Source organism: Anser anser (assembly GCF_964211835.1).
Source record: "Anser anser genome assembly, chromosome: 10".
Classification (NCBI taxonomy): Eukaryota; Metazoa; Chordata; class Aves; order Anseriformes; family Anatidae; genus Anser; species Anser anser.
The window spans coordinates 2,655,496-2,677,384 of record NC_139730.1 but is presented as its reverse complement, the minus strand read 5'-3'; the positions used below and the strand labels follow the sequence as shown (position 1 = coordinate 2,677,384).

The 21,889-nt window shown below is 40.9% G+C and overlaps 1 protein-coding gene across 20 annotated transcripts in view; it reads right to left on the bottom strand.

Annotated features, from left to right (window-relative positions):
• MEGF11 (multiple EGF like domains 11) overlaps nt 1–21,889 on the bottom strand; it is a 286,896-nt gene that overhangs the window by 76,307 nt on the left and 188,700 nt on the right. For all 20 annotated transcript variants that reach the window (XR_014588867.1, XR_014588868.1, XM_083851208.1 and 17 more), the window contains 5 exons: nt 20,832–21,078; nt 19,058–19,178; nt 14,224–14,360; nt 8,545–8,757; nt 1,377–1,551 (listed from right to left, as the gene is read on the bottom strand). Coding sequence is in view for 18 of the 20 variants with exons in the window: in XM_083851208.1 (XP_083707334.1) it covers nt 1,377–1,551; nt 8,545–8,757; nt 14,224–14,360; nt 19,058–19,178; nt 20,832–21,078 (893 nt within the window). In the remaining 2 variants the exon portion in view is untranslated. The remainder of the gene's footprint in view (nt 1–1,376; nt 1,552–8,544; nt 8,758–14,223; nt 14,361–19,057; nt 19,179–20,831; nt 21,079–21,889) is intronic.

The window sequence follows — 21,889 nt, the reverse complement described above, 5'->3', positions numbered from 1 at the left end:
CTGCTGTCTTCATCTTTTTCTCTACTTTATATTAATACTTATGTATCACTGGTGTACAGACAAGATAAATTCTTGTTTTCTATTAGTGTAAATGAGTGGGGAATCAAACCTCAAAGCTCTTTTCTTCTTTGTTTTTCTTTTTTTTTTTTTTATTTAAAAAAAAATCTCTAAGTACTGCTGCCCTGCATGCTTTTGCCAGTCCTACACCTCATGTCTAAATAAATCTGTTTATACCCAGCATTGAGAGAACTCTGGAAATTAGGTGGAAGCTCCAGTTTACAGGTTCAGCTTTTGACATGAAGCAGAGAACAAAAGTGACTCTAAACCATAACCCCACTTCTGCTGTTCTGGAGGTGGCAGTTGGTGATCACAAGCTGAGGTGTAGATTTAGAAGGGAGGGAGGCTAAACAGGATTTAGCATCCCACTAATTTCATATAGGGCTCCACACATGTGATCTTGTCACAGAGTTGCACATCCTTCCCATATAGATGACAACAGCACGTACCCCTGCAAAATACAGCAACCTTTTTCCAAGAAAACCGAAAGCACCGCAGTGGGCACTGATGGTATCTAGATTGGGCATGCCATACCCCTTCTGTTGGTTCTAAAGCTACCTGATATGATGTTCACTGTGTGTCATAAAAGCAAAGCAGAAGAGCTACAACATAGTCAAAGATCAGACCTCTAGCATTTTAAGATATGTATTCATTTCATTTTGAAGCTAACTTAAAACAAGAGGTAAAACACATCTAGGAGATGCACATTTTAGTTGGCTGCTAAATATCAGTGGAAACTCTTGTTTGTTCTATCAGCTCATGATCTGCCTTCTTTCTGTTTCACCGTGGCTGATTTCTTCAGCCATTTTATATTTCGTCTATAAAATATAAAGCTTGTTTACCTCAGAATGTCTGAGGCTCTTTCTGATGCTCAGGTAAAAGACACCTGCCAATATACTCAGAAAAGACATAAATTGCTCTATCATTTGTAACATTAAAAAAAAGTCTTCATCTATTAAAAACACAGCGTGACTGACAATGAACATGCTGAAAGGCCAAGAGAATTCTTTTTCTGCTCTTCCAGGCAGACAATAATCTGACATCTTTTTTGTTATGTCTTGACTTAGAATGTAAGACAGGGAACCAAGTCTTTATACTTACAACAGTCATAAACTTACAATACTGATGTTAAGTAAGTAAGCAGAAGTAATAGGTTGACACTGTTCAAAGGAGAATTATGTGGACTTACAGTAAAATGGGGAAAAATTACCTGCACCTGGCCACTTTTATGCAAATATTATTTGAAATGAGATTAAAGTCCTCTTTACTTTTGAGCAGGCACCTTATGAAATGCTCCATTGTTCCCAGCACTCACTTACCATGTATCCTGGTGCACACGTACACTTCCCTGTGATGCTGTCGCAATCTGCACCGTTCTGGCACGAGCAGGTCAGCTGGCAGCCTTCGCCATGGTACCCAGGGGGACAGGTTTCATTGCAGTAGAGTCCAGCCCAGCCAGCTTTGCAGCTACATTCTCCAGACAATGGATGGCAGCTAATGAAGACAGACAGATGTCAATGAGATGTGGACACGAAAGAAAAATACTGTCCATTAACTGCAGGAATACCTCAGTTAAACATTTCAAATGCAATGCCAGCAAGAGTCAGACTAAGAACAGAACAAAGCTGAGAACTGTCTGGGATGGTGAACATAAGCCACCAAATAAGTCAGGAAATATGTAGGGAATATGGAACCAAATACCATACTGCGGTGTCACTTGCAAACGTCTGGGAACTCTCACAGAACTGGTAATTTTAAACCCATTATATTTAAAAATATAATTTCTTTTCTGTTCTCAGATCAGAAAATATCTTTCTGTTCTCAGATCAGCGTGACCTGGGTTGTTGACATTAACCACCCGAGGATTAAGCCCTGTATGTGCCATACCATTTAGGTGTAATACAGCCAGTTAAAGATATTCAAGGCTAGGAGTGATTCCCTCAGGTCCTGTCGCTGTCCCCAGAGAGCAGAGCTCAGCGCCTGCCCCTTTGCTCCCCTCGTGAGGGAGCTGCAGGCCGCCATGAGGCCTCCCCTCAGCCTCCTCTTCTCTTTGCTTCATAGAATCTATTCATTTTCCTTTATGGTTATTTATTGCTACGGTTTAATATTGCGGACATGACTGAATAGATTTCTTTACACCTATAAAATTAATATCCTATATGTTAATTTTCAAGGTAGCCTCATAAAATGTAATTTCCAAGTATGTTTCTGGCAATTACTGGTAGGAGAGGTTAGTCACATACTGTTGTGACTAAGAATGATCAAATTTTGTGAGTGTCATGTGTTTCATCATAAATAGCGTTTGACTGAGTAATTAAAACAATTCATCAGCTTAACAAACTACTATCCATGAAATTCTTCTGACAAAGCAGTCCCTGAAATTATGGTCGTTCACACAGCACCTCTTAACATTTAGATGAAAATAATAAAAGCTCGTTTTTTTCCCCTCTGTGTCTATTAATCATTACCTAATAGGAGCAGAAAGCTAAACATTAAAGACACATTTTAGAGTGGATTTTTTGTTTCTTTGTTTTCACTACTACCAGACGTATCATGCGCTTCCATGAGAACTGCATCTGTTGGCTAAATTAAATCTTTCAAACGTAATGTATGCTCATGGCAGTTCGAATCAGTCTATGACAATTCAATTGAAAATACTACACTCAGTAAGAATTTCTACTCCCAGGTTGGCTCCTTCATCAAAACAGACAGCTTTTTTTTCATGGGATGCAGGCTATTTATTAAGAAATAAAACCAGCTAGAACCAAGTAGGTTTTGCAGAAGTCTGGGGGAGAAAGGGGCATAAAATCCACAACAAGGCCCAGTAAAGGGTTGAGACAATGTTCTGTGCACCGCCCCCCTGCCAAGCTGCCTTCTGCTCCTTTGTGAGGCTTTGAGCTAGGAAAAGCCCAATGCAGATGTGGGTCCCTGCATCCATGTAATCTGCCCCATGAAGCAAGACTGGGTTTATCGTTAGCCTTAGCATATCAGACTTTTCTTCTTCTCCTAGGCCAAGCACTTGTATTTCTTCAGGGCTTTGAAATACACATCTTTTGCTGTCTTACAGAGTGCTTTGAACTCTTTAAACACTTTAAATTGCAGAGTTATGGTACCCACAACAACAGTTCCAGGTAAGAAGCAACAGCTGGAGAACAAACTATATAGCAGGGTAAAGAAATCTTTTCCTTGATGGTAGCAGAATAAACGTTTCCCAAGCTTTTGGCAAACCAAACATTAACACACACCGTAGTCTTACGGTAGCGTAGCATGCAAAAAGACCCCGAAGCTATGTAGCTACTCCGCATGTAATGAGGTTGCAGGCTGTGTCCACCCTGGGGACATGGGATAGTTGTCTCAGATAGGAGCAATACAGAGCCCTGAATCACAAACACCCCTCTGACAATTAAGGTGCCCTGATACAGTGTTAACTTGAAGATGTCTGCAATTTAAATGCTTACCCAAAATTCATAAGACAGCTGTTCTCTTCCTGATTCTGCCAGTGAATCTTGGCCATATAAATGATCCCTTCTGTATTTCATCTTTTCCATCTGTAAAATGATACCTTTCCTCCTCTGCAGATTTTTAAGATCTGCAGCTGATGTCACTAAATAGTCCTAGATTTTTATTATTATTGTTAATATTTTTATATTCTGTTAAGTGTGAACTATTCCATTAAATTCATCAGAATTACTCACTAAATATATTGCAGCTCACAATGTAGAAGCAGTACATGTATGTGTGTATGTGTGAGTTAGGAACATTTCTCTTATTATGTATCCTATGCATCCAGTGTATCCAGTGAACTAAATGCTAGCTGCACTGAAGTTGAAAAATTTGAGGCAATTAATGGTAAAGTTGTTAAAACAAGGAATAGGAAATATAGTTAGAAGTGTGAATTATTTGTATAATTCTTCCCTTTCTGTTCTGAATGTCCCTTTCAAGGACCATATAACTTTTCAAGGCAATAGGAAAGTAGCATATGTAAGGCACTTCTCCATGCCACCAATAAACTGAAATTAAGAAATACAAACAGTTCCTCTGGAAAAGGATCTCTTAATGGATGGGCAGGAGAGCCTGGGGTTTTAGAAAGGATCCCAGAATGCAAACCCACTAACATCTGCTTTCAAACCACTTGATGAGAGCAGGAAGGAAACCTTTGTCTTGAAAGAATTTGGCAGTGTTAAGCATTAGTATTTGCATTGAATCTTAACAACCTTTATTTCTCCAGATCTCCTGGATAACAGTAAGGAATAGTGTAAAAAACCTAGAATGAGTGCAAGCAGCCAAGTGTTCCTCTGGCACTGGGCCAAGCAGAGGTGGAAACTGGAATCTGTCCACAGCACACAACATGGCAGGAGAAAGAAATTGTTCCATGGCTCTTGCTGCAGTTTGGAAGCTACCATAGGCTCCTTGGCTTTTGAGCCACATTAACAGTATTGAAAGATTTTTGATACTGTTTTGATACTAGCTGAACTGAAAAAAAAAAGAAAGTATTTTTTGATGTTTGCATTTTTTAAGCATCTAATTTTGAGGAAACCTGTTTTCTTTCGCTCCAGGTAATTTAACTTTCTAAAGGCAAATTGGGAAAATAAATGCTTTAGACAGCACAGTCTGTTCCAGTTCCTGAATTTGTTCTCCACACACCTTTCAGTCAAAACAAATTCTTTCCAGTGAATTTTCTGACTTTCTGTTTATATACTAGCACCCGTCATCTCATCTTAATAAATAGCTCTAATTCTTACTTAACGGTATTTGCTCTCTCTTGATGTCCATTCTACATCCAGTCTCCCTTACTAAATGCTCTCTTCCTTTTGAAGAAGTAGCCACAATGAGACTGCAGGGCCACTACTTCAGTCCAGTACACCTTCAACGCCAGCCTCATTCAAGTACATTCTTGATTTAGTTCAAGGCAAAACTTCATGTAAGGTCTGTGGGATTTGGTCCTTCTAAACTTTTCAACATAGCGGCAATAATTAGAGCCTCTGGAGGTCTATCCATTCCATTAGACTTTGTCATGGTAGCTGAGCTGCAGGTAGAAAAGTGTCAGGGCTTAAAAGGTCATTGTGTCTTGCTTCCCTTCTCACGTCTCTGACCTGGGAAAGACACTACTAAAGGCTATGGGTCCACATGGTGACTCCACACCAGTGGTCAAGAAAGCCGGGTGGCTCAGACTGTTCCACCTATTGATCTTCTCCTCTACTTTCAGAAAAGCATGCCCTTCTGACTACTGCGGACTGTTTCAACATGTGTTTCTTGCACAGGGGAGTTTTTCCCAGTTGTATCCTTTCCTGTGGAAGGACAGTCCAAGTCACCAGTGCAGTATAAATTACCTAATTCTGGAGTTGTTCAAAAGTCACACATACAATGTGCCTTTCAGAGGGCTTTGATGCAGAAATTATTGGATGATGTTCTTCAGCCGTTGCTATGCAGGAGGTCAGAGTAGATGATCAGACTGGTCTCTTCAGACATTAAAATAGATAGATCTATGAAAATAGGAGAGCTGAATGTGTATTTCCTAATGTTCCTCTCTAACTTGCTCCTCAAAGCCCCCAGAACTTACTGTTCCAGCCAGCTTTCCAATGACCAGACCAAATGAGTCAAAATAACTGACAGAAATAAGCAAGCTTCCCTTACCACCTTTCAAGTGTTTATAAAATTCTCCTACACACTTAGGTATCACTAGATGTAGCCAACAGTTTAAATGGCTTCTGGGAAAAATGGAATATACGGCTGTCGATAAATTAATCGCTTTGGAAGACTATGGTTGCAGTAATGACAGGAATTCAGGGGAGGCGGTGGGTGGGAAGAGAAGCGTGTTGCATGGGACAGGCTAAACAATCAGTAAAAAGATTTGCTCAGAATACGGAGTGCCTTTAGAGAAGGTCATTTTCCATCAGCTCTGACACTCCTCGGCTCAGAAATTGACAGTGCTCTGAGGAGCTCATTGAAAAGTGGAAAGCTGAAATACCATGGATGAATGAAAGAACATTTACAGATCTACAGCTTGCTGATATCTCTTTGTTCCATAACAGCAGTGATAAGATGCAGGAAAAAGGGAGATTTTATCAATGGAGAGACTAGACTCATTTATTAAGGGAACAGAGATAGCATCTTAGCAGAGGATGCTGCAAGTGAAGCTGATGAAGCAGTGATGGGAGGGAAGGCATAACAAGTATCTGTCAGAGAGCAGCCATGCACAGGGCAGGTACATGGTGTGTAAGAATAACCACACGTCTAGAAAAAAGCTGGGAGAGGATTCAATCCTCCATCTGTCTGAGCCCTCTCACCCTTGAGACCTCACCTTCCTTCACAGGTAGATGGCTCTAGGCTGTTTCTTCAGGGAAGATCTTCTGGTAACCCTCTTGAGCATCTCCTGGCCAGTCCTTTGATTGACCCAGATGAAGTCTTGCACCCTCAAACCCCCAATCTTCCCACATGTAAGAGACTTTTGATGAATCGAGCAGTTATCTGAGAAACCGATGCCAAACTCATTCTTGCCCATGGCCTGCAGACCTTCCACTGTGTTTACAACTTTCTGGGAAAAAGGGCACACAGATTTCTGCGGGCTCGGATACGAGGGGGTGAAGACACAGTGTCAGCTACTGGCTGAGAGCTTAGTCTCACCCTACCATACACATGAAAAAGAGCTTTCAGTGAGGAGCAATTTGCTGTGTGTTTACCGCAGGTTTAAGTCATGCATACCGGCAAAAAACTGTGTTACGCAGGAGTTTAAAACTTAGCTCTGTCTGCGGTAATTCTTGAGTCATCACCTGTCCTCAATACAACACAACATTAACCTTTTGTGTGTATTGCTCAGCTCATGCCTCAGGGATGTTATTTTTTGCAGTGGTATCATGATATACAAAACACTCAGAAGGGACAGAAGCCTGTTGTTTGGAGCTCCCCTTGAGGTGCCGAGCACTTTGGATCCTCGCTGTCAAACCCTCCAGAGCTAGCAGCTGTCTTTCTGTAGAGGACTCGTATGATCAGGATTACAAGGCTTTTTAAGTGATCCACTGTGAGCTCCGACTTTCGGTGAAGCAAAGCCTCTCCACTCACAGTTGAACTTGAATTTACAAGAAAGATCACCTGTTTATTTCCAAGACTGAGACAAATAGTCTATCTCAAGCACACAAACAGATTTGCCTGAAGTGTTTGTGTGTGTGTGTGTGTGTGCATGCACAAATTAGGTGGTATTGCTTGCATACATAATTGAGGAGAGTGTTTATATTTTATCAAGCTGCAACATTGCCAGGTAGGTTTGTCATCATCAGCAAGACAGTCAGGTCTCCACCTGTCTGGTTTAAAATTGAAGAATGTTCGTATCAAGGGCATGTTTGCTTGGGCATCAATTATCCTCATCTCCCTCTGAAGCCTACACAATCCTGGATTGGCTGTGAATGCTTAACAGTAATGGACAAAAAAGAGAGGAAATCAGGTGGGAGCTATGGGGCCCTGCAGACATGGAAGAGAAATGTGGGCACTCCAGACCTTCAGAAAAGCTCATGCCAGGGCGTTTTTGCTGTCCAGGCTGCCTTTACTGTACAGGAACCTCCAAATAGCAATTCTAACAGTCAGGAGATACAAAAAATAGCAAATAGGATAACAGAGAAGAGTCTTAAATTCTTCCTTTTTGCAGGTTCAGAAAACTTATTTAAGCCTGCAAAGGGAATGAAAAATCAACCTGTCTCGTGTTAGTCTCAAGTCTCTTTGTGGCTTTAGCTCTTAGTAATAAGAACCTCAAGAATAAGATCCTAAAAAAAGCAAAAGGGAATAAAACATTGAGACCTGACCTTTTAAGTGAGGCTTATTCCATTTTAGGTACACTTCCCTGATATTTTTCTACCTGAATATTTCACACATACACATACTCAATGAAGAGCAAAAATAGGCACATATGAGAAGAGAGGAGATGTCTATTTTGACAATGTCGGCTTCGTTACAGTTCCACAGACTGACTTGGGGATATTGATTTTGGTCTACTTATACGTTGTCCTCAAGTGTTCTCAACAAGGTAATTTGCCACGAGACATAAACTGAAGCAAATTAGGTTTCATTTTGAAAGTCTCCTTGCTGTCTATAGATTTAACAAGAAAATCTGTGTCATAAAAAGAGCCAAAATGATGGATTTGACTAAACATATCTATATATTTTAAAATTCACTGGGTCATTATACATATATATGGGTTTAATATATTTTTTTTATGCCCAGAAGACTGCAGCTACAGGATAAGACCGTATGTCAGACTGTTTTAGATCTTATCAAAACTGTTTAAATAGTTAACAGATACATGCTTAGCAGATGGCTAGACTGAGGCTTATGATTCCAAACCTGAGGTCTTTTAAATCAAAGGTTGTAATACAGAGGAACTGTATGTTCTTAATTAAACCTACAGAGAAAAGGACGTGGTTGTAGTTAAATGAATTTTTTCCCTAATGCTTTTATTTGAGCAGTCCCTGCACTAGTATATAACATGATGTACTTACCTGAGAGTGTTGGTAATATTGCAAGGACATCTCTTGTTGCATTTGAGGCCATATAACCCTTCTGGACACATTCTTTCTTGGCAATGAATCCCTTTAAATCCAGGGTCACACATACATGCTCCATTGACGTGATAACACTTTGCACCGTTTTGGCAGTCACATCTTTGTGTGCACTGAAAACCGTATGTCCCAATAGGACACTCTTCTTGACACCTGTAGTGAAATATGTGAGACGGGATCCAATTAAATACTGTAGTCTAGTTTACTTATGACTCTTACATGGGCATGTTTTTGGTAATGAATTAGATATAAAATCATTGCTCATTTATTTAAGTAATATGCCGTGAACTGATATCATTGGGGTGATGTGATATCTTGGGCATGTAAATAGCTGTTAACTGAAAGTGCATTAATCTCTGTCCAATTATATCCCGCAAAATTTGCATTAGTTAACAAAGTGCATTCTTGTTTCCTGGACCTCAGCATTTCCATTCACCAGCCATAAGAAATTGATATAGAATAAGATACTTTACATATATATATATATATAAACTTCATCTTTTTGTTCTCTTTTCATTACAGAAGGACTGTGCACCTTCTTTAAAAGCATTCAGTTGTCATAGAGTGATAATGAGGTCTGAAAGGAAATGTGGTCTATTAAGCATTAAGTTAAATGTACTCCAGCAACGTATAGTTTTACGTTCCCTCTACGCTGCCATCGCACCTGCTTTATACCAACTAGGAGAAAATATACTCCTTTGTATTTTGCGTGTGTTCTGAGTAACTGCAACTCAAATTTGCATTTCATCTCTTACTCCAGGGATGCTAAGTAGTATAAAATCTCCAGACAAATCACTTTCACACTCCTTAGTGTAGTATCTTCTCCAAAACTGCCAACATTTTTAATATTTGATACACATAAAAATTGAACCTGCAAACACTATACAGATTGTTTTAAATTACACCTTCCATGCACTGTTTTCTACTGTTTCCCTACTGAATACATTATGAAGTCTGCCAAAAAGCCTGTTTCATTGTCCTACAGTTTAAGTGATTATAATATTTCCCATTTTAAAAAGCTCAACAAAAGTTCTAAAAGTAGCAACTGATTCTGTGCTTGACATAATTCAGTGGTTTCAAAATTTTGCAATGAGTCAGTACTACAGTTTACATGATCCACCGTGAAATACAGATATGCCTTTTCAGTTAATAAAGAGAGAAAAAGAAGTCCAGAAAAGCCCAATTCCCTTATCACATGGATGCCAGATATTGGAAATTGCCTATCAGCATTAATTTAATCCTAAGCATTGATTAAAGTGTATACTGTAAACTCAGAGGCAATTGTTAAATGTCTTTCTACAGGTCATTTCACAGCTGGCAGGTGAGAGTTAATATAACGATCCGTAATAAAAGATTAATGCGTGATGCAAGCCAGGCAAAACTGCAATGAACACTGTCAGTATATAAGAAGAGAATTGCTATTGCAGCTTCAGATTATCACATTTTACTAAAAATAAATGAACAAAGCAAAAGGCCGAGCTGGTGATTTAATTGCAGCAAGCACCAACGCAGTTGCTAGCTACACAATCCAAGTTCAGGAGTTCATACGAGACCCAAAGAGAGGAGCCTGTGACAAACAGGAAGGGAGAGAACCACCAGCGGCACTGGCTGCTAGCCCTGCAGCTCTTGGGGTAGTTCAGCTGCAAAGGAAACAACCAGCAAAGAACGAGGAACATTAGGGCTGAACCACTTGAAGCAAATGAAATGCAATGAAGAATATATTAAGATGCCTTATGTCTCCACTGCCGTACATAGCTCGACTAGTTAGCAGGAGAGCACTGTACTCAACGAGATGAATACTTAGTCAATAGTGCACTATATCATTCTATATTTATCGAAGATGAAGCATTACCTAGCAGGGAGAAAAGCATCTGGAAATGAAATATTGACGACCTAATCCATTTACATAATTAGCCTTTTTCTACTAACAATTTAACCAACTTATTTATTTGGAGATCAAGCAGCTACTGCTAATGAATTTTATACAAAGAATACTAATAACGACTCCTCTGGAACATAAGAATAATCACAGCAGGAATTAGCTTTCTACTTAAACATCTTTCCTTTGCAACATATCAATCTAATGTGTCCATAGCACCATTAACAACCAGATACATTGTTCAATTAAATTACAAAATGAGCTGCTAAACCCTAGTTATGTTTCTTGTTTAATTTACATTGCTTTCTGCCTATCTGGGGAGATTCGTATTACAATATCCACTGTACTTTAATATGTACTATAATTATTTGGGTTGGGACAGGATAATATGGCTGTCACCTGTAGAATTAATGGAAGCAATTTCACAAAATATTAAACATAAGACAGCCTGCTTAACTGATGAACTTGGTACATACACCTACAATTTTTGTGGACTTTATTTTTAACGGAATAACGCTGTAAAATATTTGGGGCTTTTTCCTTTGTTTGTTTATTTTCACAACAGTGATCACATTTATGTCGCACAGACAAATATTGAAAGCCATCCAAAAAACACTAGTCTGCGAATCGCCTTTCTGTTGATAGAAGTTACAAACACAACAACAAAAGAATAAGTCTGCTCACACTGTTACAACAAATGTGGTATTTATTCTGCTCAGACTTAGTCTTTAAGTTTAATGGCAATATGTAAAACAAAGCTAAAGCAGTATGTTCACTTTTCCAGTCAGCCATTGAATTCCCCATTCCCAGCTTCTAACTGTGCTTCTGCTATTATTCCTCTCCAGTTTGCAAAATACACATTTGCATGACATATCCAGTCATTGCAGCACAGCACAGAGCTGCCTGCAGTTATTAATAGTGCTTGCCAATTTACTAGATATTTAGTGTGTTGCCTCTTCCTGGAAAACAGGTAGGGAACAAAGTGTGGCAATTACACTTACACAGACCTTTATGACCATTTCATCTCCACAAATATTTATCTAACTACATGTTATTATCTTCTGCACGAGACAATGGCGGTGGATTTATACAGTACTTACTGACAATTAAAAAGGATAATAGTAGATAAAGCACGTTTACTTTTTTATTGCTGTTATTCACAAAATCTGTTATTACGAAGAATATTTTTTCATCGCCTTGTACAATTTCAAAGAAATCATTATTTTGTTGTGCAGCAGCTTTCTCCTGCTACACTTGCAATTATATTGCAGCACAGCAACAGCTACGAGATCCAGAAAGTAAAATAGACCCTAAACTAACACGGAGCTGACTAATCCATTCCATTGTCCGTGCTCTACAAACACACAACTAAGGAAAGCAATTTAGACTTTTTTAAGACCTTGTGCCTGCTCCTGCCATCGGTGAAATCAATGGGCAATCTCCCTCCAGCTAGCTGTAGCTGACAGCAAGGTGAGGGTATGCGCAGCTCTTCAGAGCAAAGCAGTTTGTGTCGTCCCAGCCCAAGCAAAAGGCTCCAACTGAATGCAATGGGCCCAAGGCTTCACTTCCCTTGCTAAAGGCTGATTAAAGGCTGATAAACATTTTTTAACGTTCTGAGAACCCATTTGGAAGGTGGTAATGTCTAGGCTAATATTAGTTTTGCTTGCTGCTTTCAGAACTGTCCTCTCTCCTAACTTTCTCCTGTACTCATTAATCTTCTCATGTGCCCGCATTTCTGCTCCTCAGCCTCGCCCTTCAATGTCTATCTTTTACCTCCCTGCTCCAGGAGAGGGCAGGTGATCCATTCCTAAGGGTTTTGCTTGGGTACAGGTTCACTGTGGGACTTTCCCTCAGCTTCTTTTTGACATTTTCCAACCAATTGTGCCTTGTTTTGTCCCTCCCTGCTTTTCTTTGTCATCCCAAGCCACATCTCTCTTTGGAGTCCAAATCTTTCTCACCTTTCTTCAAGGACAGATCTGAAGAGCCCACACTCCCTCTGCTCAAGGACAGTTCTTGTGAAGTCTCCCCTGTAGTGCCTCCTCTGTTGTCTCTCCCTGAGCGTTTTTCTCCAGACCCTTTCTAAGGGGGATAAAGTGGCAAAAACCTTTGCTTTTGATAGGACTCGGATTTGGGTCTTCTGCTATCTACTTGCCATCTCCTTTCCAGGTCCATCAATGGTCCTGGTCCACAGTTCTTCTGCTCTTATTGCTGCAGTGCACCTAAGTGTTGCAAGCAGTACAACAGCCCGTAACTGTTCTTTCCCTGTGCCATGCTCCTGTAGCAGAGCCAGCTCTTCTGCTGCATGTCCTCCCTCGCGGCCGGAGGCTATCTTGGCAGCTGAGCAAAGAAGCTGGCTCAGCTGCAGGCTGCTGGCTGGAAGCTCCTGACAACTCTAACGCTGCTGATTCACCTATGGCCAGAAATCGATCTGGGTCTGCAACAACCAGATGAGGAGACCTACAGCCAGAGGGCCGGGACTGAGGGCAGCTTGTGATTGAAGTGCGGTCACTACTGTAGGTGTGAGGCTGCGCAGCTGCTTCTTTTAGAGGAATTGTCTCCAAAAGGTGACAAAAAGAAAACTTTGGTTAGCGATAGCAATTATACGGTGCCCTCACAGTGTATCCCAGGGATCCTGAAATCACTGCCTTCAGATGGAGGATGGGGGAAGAGACACACACTGATATTTCTTCACCTAACTCAATTTGAAATAGAAAGTATTTCCACCATATTTAACCACGTGCAAATCCTGACATAATCTCCAGAGCCCCTTGCCAATTACCCCTGTCAATGAAATGTAAAAAAGGAGCACCCACATTCAACGGGACAGAACACGGCCTTTGGAACACCAGAGCAGTGTTGAAGGCTGGTCTGTTTGTGTGCTATAAAGACCTGCTGATTATACAATGATGGAAGAAATGAGAAATTCCAGTGAGCTTTGCTGCATAAAAATATAATTTTAGTGTATGTTGACATACCAGCACTAGCTTATTCTAGCTAATAAAAGAAGAGAAGATATAGGAGAAAGGGCTTTAGCACAGGATATGCTAGTCAGTTGTGCCCATAGTCTCTGTAAAGTCTGGTGACATAGTCCAATCTCTAGTGAAAACTGCAAATGAAAGCTTCTTCATCTGCAGCTTCCTCACCATCGTTAGCCTTGCTGGCAGGATTAGCTGGAGGGCTAAGCCAGCATGTGTTACAATCCCACCTTGACTTTGCTCTGTAGTCATTTTGCTAAGTCCATGACACCATTGTAAAGCAACATTATCATCTGCTTAGATTGATTTACGGGTGAAGCCTTTCGTTTATGAATTTTGAGGATTTATCACCCTTTGTTGGTGTCTGAGATGGATCAGTGCTGCAGCAGCACAGAGGGGATGAGGGAAACATTAAACTGCTGCATTGCTTACTCTTGAGGATATTAATTTGTATAAATATAGTTCATTTACATATCTTGTAAACATGTAATGCTCTCTATTAAATTTATCACTGTAAATATCTAAATTAAATTTAATCCATTAAATTTTAAAAGTTATATTAAAAAAACTGTAAATGGAGAGCATTGCCAATAAAAAGTAATAACATTGCCACATTTATAATGTTTGAACTGCTTTAGAAAGATGAACCTAATTGCAGCAAGAGAAGCTTAACACCACTTTTCTGAGAGTAAGATTGTCCTAGAAGGGATATAAATACTGCCAACTGATGGTTAAAAGTAAAGGCTTTGCAGTTTTGATTTTTACCTGTCTCCCATATAGCCAGGTGTGCAGATGCATTTTCCTGTCACAGGATCACAGTGTCCTCCATTGTGGCATGGACAGTCCTGGCTGCAGTTAATTCCAAATGTTCCAGAAGGACATGGCTGTGCACACACCAGCCCCTGGTAAGGTTGCAGAGAGAGCAATAGTTCAGTCAATGGTCATAATGCAATGAATTCCTACCCGCTCCTTTCCCTCTATCCTCATCTCTTCAGTCAGTACAAAGCGGTACATGCCAGTGCTTTTGGCAAGCTGTGAAAGAGGCAGGGTGGGAAGAAGAGACTGGGACTGTTGCAGAAAGACTCCAGTGATGACAGAGAAACAACTGGACACTCCACACTACCAGTGCGGCAGCCTTTTGGCCATAAGAAGTAGTTTTGCAGTAGAAAATCTCTCTAATCCCTCGATGCTGGCTGGATGCATCATCCAACATCCTCTCAGCTCTTTATCCTCAACCTTGGTGCCACGTTTCACTCCCTGACCTGCCTCAGTTCCACATCTCAGTGGCTACCATCTTCCTCCATTTCACGCTCTCAGCCCTCTGCTCTCCTCCCTCTTTATTCCTGTCCACACAAAATCTGGGTTGCAGTCTCCCTTTCAGCCTTCTCTCATCCTGACCCACCAAATCCCCATCTCTGAGCTGTTTCCTCCCTCCCCATCCCACGTAACCATCTCTGAGAGTGAAGAACAGACGGTTGGTCATTCTTGGTTGTGCACCCTGGCACTGCTCAGCAGGAAAAGCAATTGCTGGGCAAGCCTTGCTTTAGCTGTTCATCCCCAAAGTAGAGAATGCTTCCCATGGGCAGTTTCTTTGGAGAATCAAATGCCAAATTCAGGTGGTTTTCCTCCAGGTGTCATACAATGTTCCCTGCCAAGTGTCAAGGCCTCGCAAGGATTTCCCTAGACTTTCTTAGAAGTTGTATAAATGGTTTTTTATGTGAGCAAACATAAAATCCAAGGCTGGCATCCAGCTGAATAATTTCAGCCAAAACCATTCTGGCAGTGCGTGATCTGAAGATGGGGTCCTACACTGGAAAACGTTTGGCAACGGTAGCAAGTGGAGCTGCTGCCAGTGCCATGCACAGAGCAAAGTGTTGGACAGAAATGTGTTTTTCTTTATTTTTTTTTATTTTTTTTTTGTCCCTGTTATTCTGTTTTAATCTCCCGGAAGTCTTATTTCCCTAACTAAGACCCAGGGGCAAGGTGTTTTGAAAAAAAGCATATATTAGAACGAATCTATACAAAACATAACACAGGAGCATTAATGGCTGCTTTCACTCATTGGGGTTCCCTTCTCCAGAGTTTGGGAAGTTCAGCAGTATCCACAACCCCAAAGTGGAGAGGCTGCTCTTCAATGTAACTATAAAATAGATGCTTCAAGCTTTTCGCAGCCAGTGATAGGTGGCTCCTTGGCTGTAAAATAGACAGCTTGGCCTTGGTTCAAGAACATTCACATTACAGTGTTAAAAAATGGGTGTCTCTGGGCTTAAGTAATACACACTGCTATATATCTGAAAATGTAAGCGTCCATTTATCTTGATAATAAATACTTTCTCTCTTCACGTCTCAAAAAGAACAGGATTTCTATCAACAAATGATGAGAAAGCAATACTCTGTGATGCATCCCCTCGGAGCCCAGAGAATCTTCAGGCAAACTTTTTGCATTAATATGTACTAAGGGAATCCAAAACATCCTTCTCTGGAGGATCAAATGTCAGACCACCGTTTCCTGCTGCTTATACATCTAATCCGCAAAGTTCACCCCATCAGCAGCTTTTTTAAAGGCTCTGATACCACCAGCTTCTGCTTTTAACATTGTTTGCTATATTATTACAATTTTGCAGCACAGAAAAGATTTCTTTTCTGCTCTACTGTTTTCTCCTCGCCCTCCCGCCCCATTTTTAAAACCCAAGACAGAAAGAAAAATAGACCCAGCTACAAACTTCATCAAGCGCGGAGGTTTCGGGGAATGAGAAAGAAGTGATTAGCACATTAGGATGTGTTGTATTAACATGGCACCATGATGCAGAGCCTCGAGAATGGAATCTGGCATCAAACGGGGTGTGTTGCTAGCAACAAATGTTCTGTCATGCAAGGAAAGATTGCTGCTTTCCTGAGCATGGAAATCTAGTCCTTCAAAAGTGTTTCTGAGAAGCGCTGTAAGAGCTGAATTTAACTTCCCTCCCCACTTCCTGAAAGTGCTTGGAGGATTTAATGCTGCAAATGTGAGAGATAATAGAATTAAAGCTGTAAATTGTTGATGAGGCCCTAAAGCAGCCACCCACTAACTCCCACACCCACAGACACAGAAGTGGAAAAAGCCCACCACTGCAGAATGCTGGAAGCCCCATTTTGTTGACTCTTTCAACAGAATGCGTTGTTAGCCACCATCCTCTTGGTAAAAAAAACTTGAGATAGTAAATTCCCACAGGACACAGTTTGTACAACTTTTTATACTTCTGGAGAGTCTGCATGGGTTGGGAGGAAGCAGGAGGAAAGGAATATTGCAAGTAATAAAAGAACCAGGCTCTGAAGGTGGCAGATCCAAGGAAGAACCCAAGAACCCTAGGACTTCCGCCTATTCAACTTCTTGCGTCCTCTTCCATATCCCAGAGACAACCAAGCTCCTGAGGGAACTGAGCTGCTGTTAATAAGTCTACCCTAGGAAGGGATAAAAGTCACAGCTCACCCATCAGCAATAAAATCCAAGTGGATTTGCACTTGTATAAATCCAGGGAGAATTCTCTACTTCCAACATGATGGTATATTCAACACGTACATGCAGTCTCAAGCCTCAAAATCAGCAAGTAAAATTCCTGGTGTCAAAGAAAGACTATCTAGGGTGTGAAATAAAATGAATGCTGTCTAGCAATCATCTCTCTCTCGCTCATTTACAGCCCACTTGTGTCTCACTTCACAAACCATTCCATCCACCAAGAGTTAAAACTATAGCATGAAAAAATATTTTTTCTCTCCCTGTGTACTGAATTACCAGCTTTTCATTAAAACCCTGGAGAGACCCTTTATACTTAAAATCTCAACATTTACAAGCTGAGTGCTTTTACTTATAATTTCAGTTTCTTCCCCCAGAATACTTGATTTCTCTCTTCAATTTTCAGTTAAGCTTGTTTCAAACATCAATTGTTAACTCTAGGGTTTCTCTGGGGACAGAGCAGCCAACAACATAGTTTTCAAGAAATTCTCTCTGGGCCACTAAAAATGCAAAGGAAAGACTCCAAGCTGTAAGGAACAGGGTAGAAATGGGCCAGAATACAGCTGCTGTGCAGCCCCAGTACTGTGGCTCTTCTTTAGGGTCTACACTGCATCCTAAAAGACCTCTAAAAATTTCCTGCTCTATTCTTAAATCTCTTTAGTGACTTTGTAGCTTTGGAAAAAAAAAAGAAAAGAGGGAACTCCAGATGATAAAATACAAGTAAAGAAGAGTACAGCAAAATAGCTGATATCCTCAGAAATGTTGGCATGCAGAAGATTAGGGGAGCTGATTTAAATCACTTTACTACTCAGTCCTTAGGTTAACTGCCAGAATAGACTGACAGGCCCCGCAAAATATTGGAATGCTTCCTTTATGCATTAGAAAGTATTCTCTAGGAAAGAACCTTTTCTTCCTCTCCACTTCATGCCAGTTCAGGGTATAGTTTCTGAGAAGTTTCAGCTACTTTGTCATTTGAAATGCAGTATTATCATCATCACCTTGGCTGTGATTGTTAGGCAGAGAGAGATTCTCAGTACATGGCTGCCACCAAAAAGTTTGCACAGCAATGTTCTCTCCTGTGTTGCTGCCTGATACCCACCAGAGTCTCATGGTTGGCATGTTTTACCCAAAAGCAGGTGCGTGATCAAAGATTCTTGAGAACCTAAATGAAGGCAGCATTTGCTGCACCAATCCCAAAGGAACATAAACATCTCGCTCAGTCCAAAAATGTTTTAATGGGTATAAGGGCCATATCAGAAGTCATAGTTATATGATGACATCAGGGTCTTCCTTGTATTAAAATAGAAAATCACAGTACTTGCATGCATTAATATCCAGCAAGTTTGCCAAGAGACTAATTGTCAGATATGGGAAAACTGCCAGGAAACTTAGCTCAGCTAAATGGTATGTAGGCCTGTGAGACTTGGCAAGCCCCGAGAGAGTTAATTATCACATTATTGATAAAGTTAAGGACTTTTAAAATGTTTGGCCTTGCTTTCTTGACACAGAGGATTAAAGGTTAGGGTAATTTGCTCTCTCTAGGGTGACCCCTGATGCAAGCAAATCTATTGCAATCAATGGGAATTATGCCTGAGTAAGGACGGGGCACTGAACTGGTCTCTGTCTCCCTGCGTATATTCCTTCTGCTTTAACGACTGCCTGAGCCATTGAATTCCCCTTGACTTCTCCCTCTCCCTGTTTCCTGAGAGGGAAACAGTGCAGTGTTTCTGACAACGCTGAGCTGGGCTTTGAGCTTTCTATCTCGTGTGAGGGCAGCGTCTGGTGGTGCAGGGAATATTCCAAAGAACTGTAATTCGGAGAGAATTTTTTCCTCTTCTCCTCCCACACAGAAGTGCAATGAGTAGTTGCTGCATTTTTACTGTTGTTTGTTTAACTCTACGACGGTAGCTACCAGTCAGAGACTAGTGGTGTAAGTGCTGTGCACACGTAACAAAGGCAGTTCCAGTTTCAGAACTGTTAGAGGTCATGACAAGAAATAGAAGATACACACCGCAAGCACACAGGGAAGGTGTCTGCTGAGACAGTGAGGAGTTAACTTCCCATGCCAAGCTCTAAATGATGAATGAGCATGAATAACCTACGTACCATCCATCCAGGAGGACAGGAGCACTCTCCAGTGATGTGGTGGCAGACTCCCCCATTCTGGCAAGGGCAGCGCAATTCACACTGAGCTCCGTGACTGCCTGGGGGACAGCGCTCTTCGCAACTTCAAGAAACAAAAAGCAAAGAGATCATTTAAAAGAACTTACAGAAAATAGAAAAGGAGGAAAATCCACAACACAGGCCATCAATGGAGTCCTTATGCAAATTATGAAACCTGAGTAAACCTTGGCTGGCATTACCAATTAGCCAAGATTTCTTTTATTTCTGCTGGAGTTATTTATGTGCCATAGATCCAGCACTCTAAGGTTGATGCATGAGTGCAATCTGTATGTAGGCACCGAATGCCACCGATCTCAAAGGACAACTCACATCCCTGAAAATTGTCTAGGTAAGTAAGTGCTGCTAGATGAAGCCCTCAATGTAAATTATGTGACAGAGCAACAACAGAAGCTGCAAATATAATAAAGGGATGGAATTAAATTGTTTGAAATTTCTTCAGCCACTACAAAATGTTATCATTTGCAATGTATAACAGGCTGGCAAGATCTCATGATCATTTAAATGCTATTTAAGCTCACTGGGTCTCTCCGAGCGTTCACGGGAGGCCGATGTAAGGCTTGTCCCTGCAAAACACAGCATCTCCTAGGCTTTTACACATTGGCGCTTTTCAGCTCTGCTTCTTTCTCTCATCCCAGGTTCTGAAATTACAGTAGTTTTTTCCATAACTGATCGTCCTTTGATGAGGATGTTCATACAATGTATTGCTGCATGTACACACTGCTGAGAGCAGGCATAGTAATGTCAATAGGACCACTCCTGATAGTAGGCAGAAGCTTTAGCAGAGAGTGCTTCCAGCACTGAGGTCATAAGGCTAGGAGGAAATCAGGTACTAAATAAAATATTCAAAAGGTATATCACTTATTTATGAGGGTTAATATTGTCTTTATTTTTATCTTCTCCTTCATTCAGGCCAACAAACAATACTAGATTGCAGAAGTATTAAGTCACCTGTAATAGATCTCCAACCAAATTCAGTGACTAAATTCTCTTTTCCCCTTAAATAATTTTGAAAAACATAATTACTTCTGAAGCTACTGAAAGATCTCTAATGAGTACTGATGTTACACTGTGGGCAATTTTAAACAAGGAACTATTGCTTGCTGTCCTAAAATTAATATGCAGGATTTGTGAATCCTACTGGTAAACTTTCAATGTGGTATATGGGGATTTAGCTACATGATTCTCGTTAAAGTTAATAGGAGTCACACCACTAAATCCCTCCTCACTATGCTAAAAATTTACCCCCTAGATAGTAAGCTGATATAGTTAACAGTAATGCTTCCTCAGTTAGATTGAAAGTCAAATAAATTGGAGATGGTAAGTCCCATTTGATACTGGACTGGATTGCTAATGAGTAAAATGTCCATTTGCTTATAAAAATGGAACTGTAATTTGGATTGTGCTCACATACTGAAATTAGGAACAGCTACAGTTGTTGCACAAGCTGGAAAATGTCATGGATTTTTAAGTTCACTTTAGCAGTAAATTTTATTTTGGTACGCAGACAGGTATAATTAGCAGCAAAAAAAGAGATTTCCTTTATTTAGTCTCTCTGAAATTCTGTTACCTGATTTCTACAAAGGAAAGTGCATAATATATAGATTGTTTAAGTTCTGCCAATTACTCATTGCATTAAAAGCAGTCAAAGCAAGGCTGTTAAATGATGCAGAGTAAAAGACACTCTCATCCAACTTACAACACCCCCGTGTATCCAGGAGCGCAGTGACATTCTCCCGTCTCGTGGTCGCAGGTAGCTCCGTTGTGACACTGGCACTGGAACTGACAGCCCTTGCCATAGCTCCCGGGGTCGCAGAGCTCTTCGCAGCGCCAGCCCTGGTACCCGTCTGCGCAGACACAGGCGCCCGTGATGGGGTTGCAGAGGGCCTCATTCTGGCACTGGCAGCGGTTGCTGCAGTGGGGTCCCCAGTGATCGCTGTCGCAACCTGTAAAACACGTGGGCAGTTACCGAGATGATCAGGTACGTGCGTTGCAAGCCTCTCATACCAGCCTCTTCTGCTTGGGTTGGCAAGCAGACAAAGAGACTTTGCTAATAGCAGGAACTTTCTAAAGGGCCCTCAGACTTTTTAAAACTCCCCCTGAGCCAGCAGTGTACTTCAGCATGCAAGGAGACAAGAGCATCAGTTATACACCTAAATATGAGGACTTGTTTAACACCCTTATTGGATCAGGACCTAAATCTTTTAATATCCTGTTTCTTAGTGCTCTTAGATAGCTGGAAGGAATGAATTTATAGTGGAATTAGACACAGAGGATCACATCCTGGCCGCGGTGTGGTTAATGGCAGGTAGAATTGCCAAGCAAATCCTGTAGATTTAATAATGTTATCAAATATTGTTTCTTTGCACTGTTCCCTTAAGATAATAAATATGATAATCTAAAGAAGACTTTCTCCTTTGGTGGGGTTTTTATTATTTATTTATTTATTTTTCTGGACTAAAAAGATGACGAGGCAGAAAAGAAGTTGGGATTTCTTGAGGTTGCTTAGCCCAGGCTTAGGAATGAAGGTATGGAGTGTGAACATCAGGTAATTTCTGTGCCACTAACAGTGTGTATTAGCATTATAGAAGGGCACCACAGCCTATGGCCATTGACATGGAATGCAGATTCTCTACAAAATGTATTTATGTACAGTGAGAACCCTTCACATGACAATCCTGCCTGATCTCTCCTTGTTTATGGACCATATGCAGGATGAGAGAGGGAAGTCAGCAGTACAGAAGCAGCTTGAACATG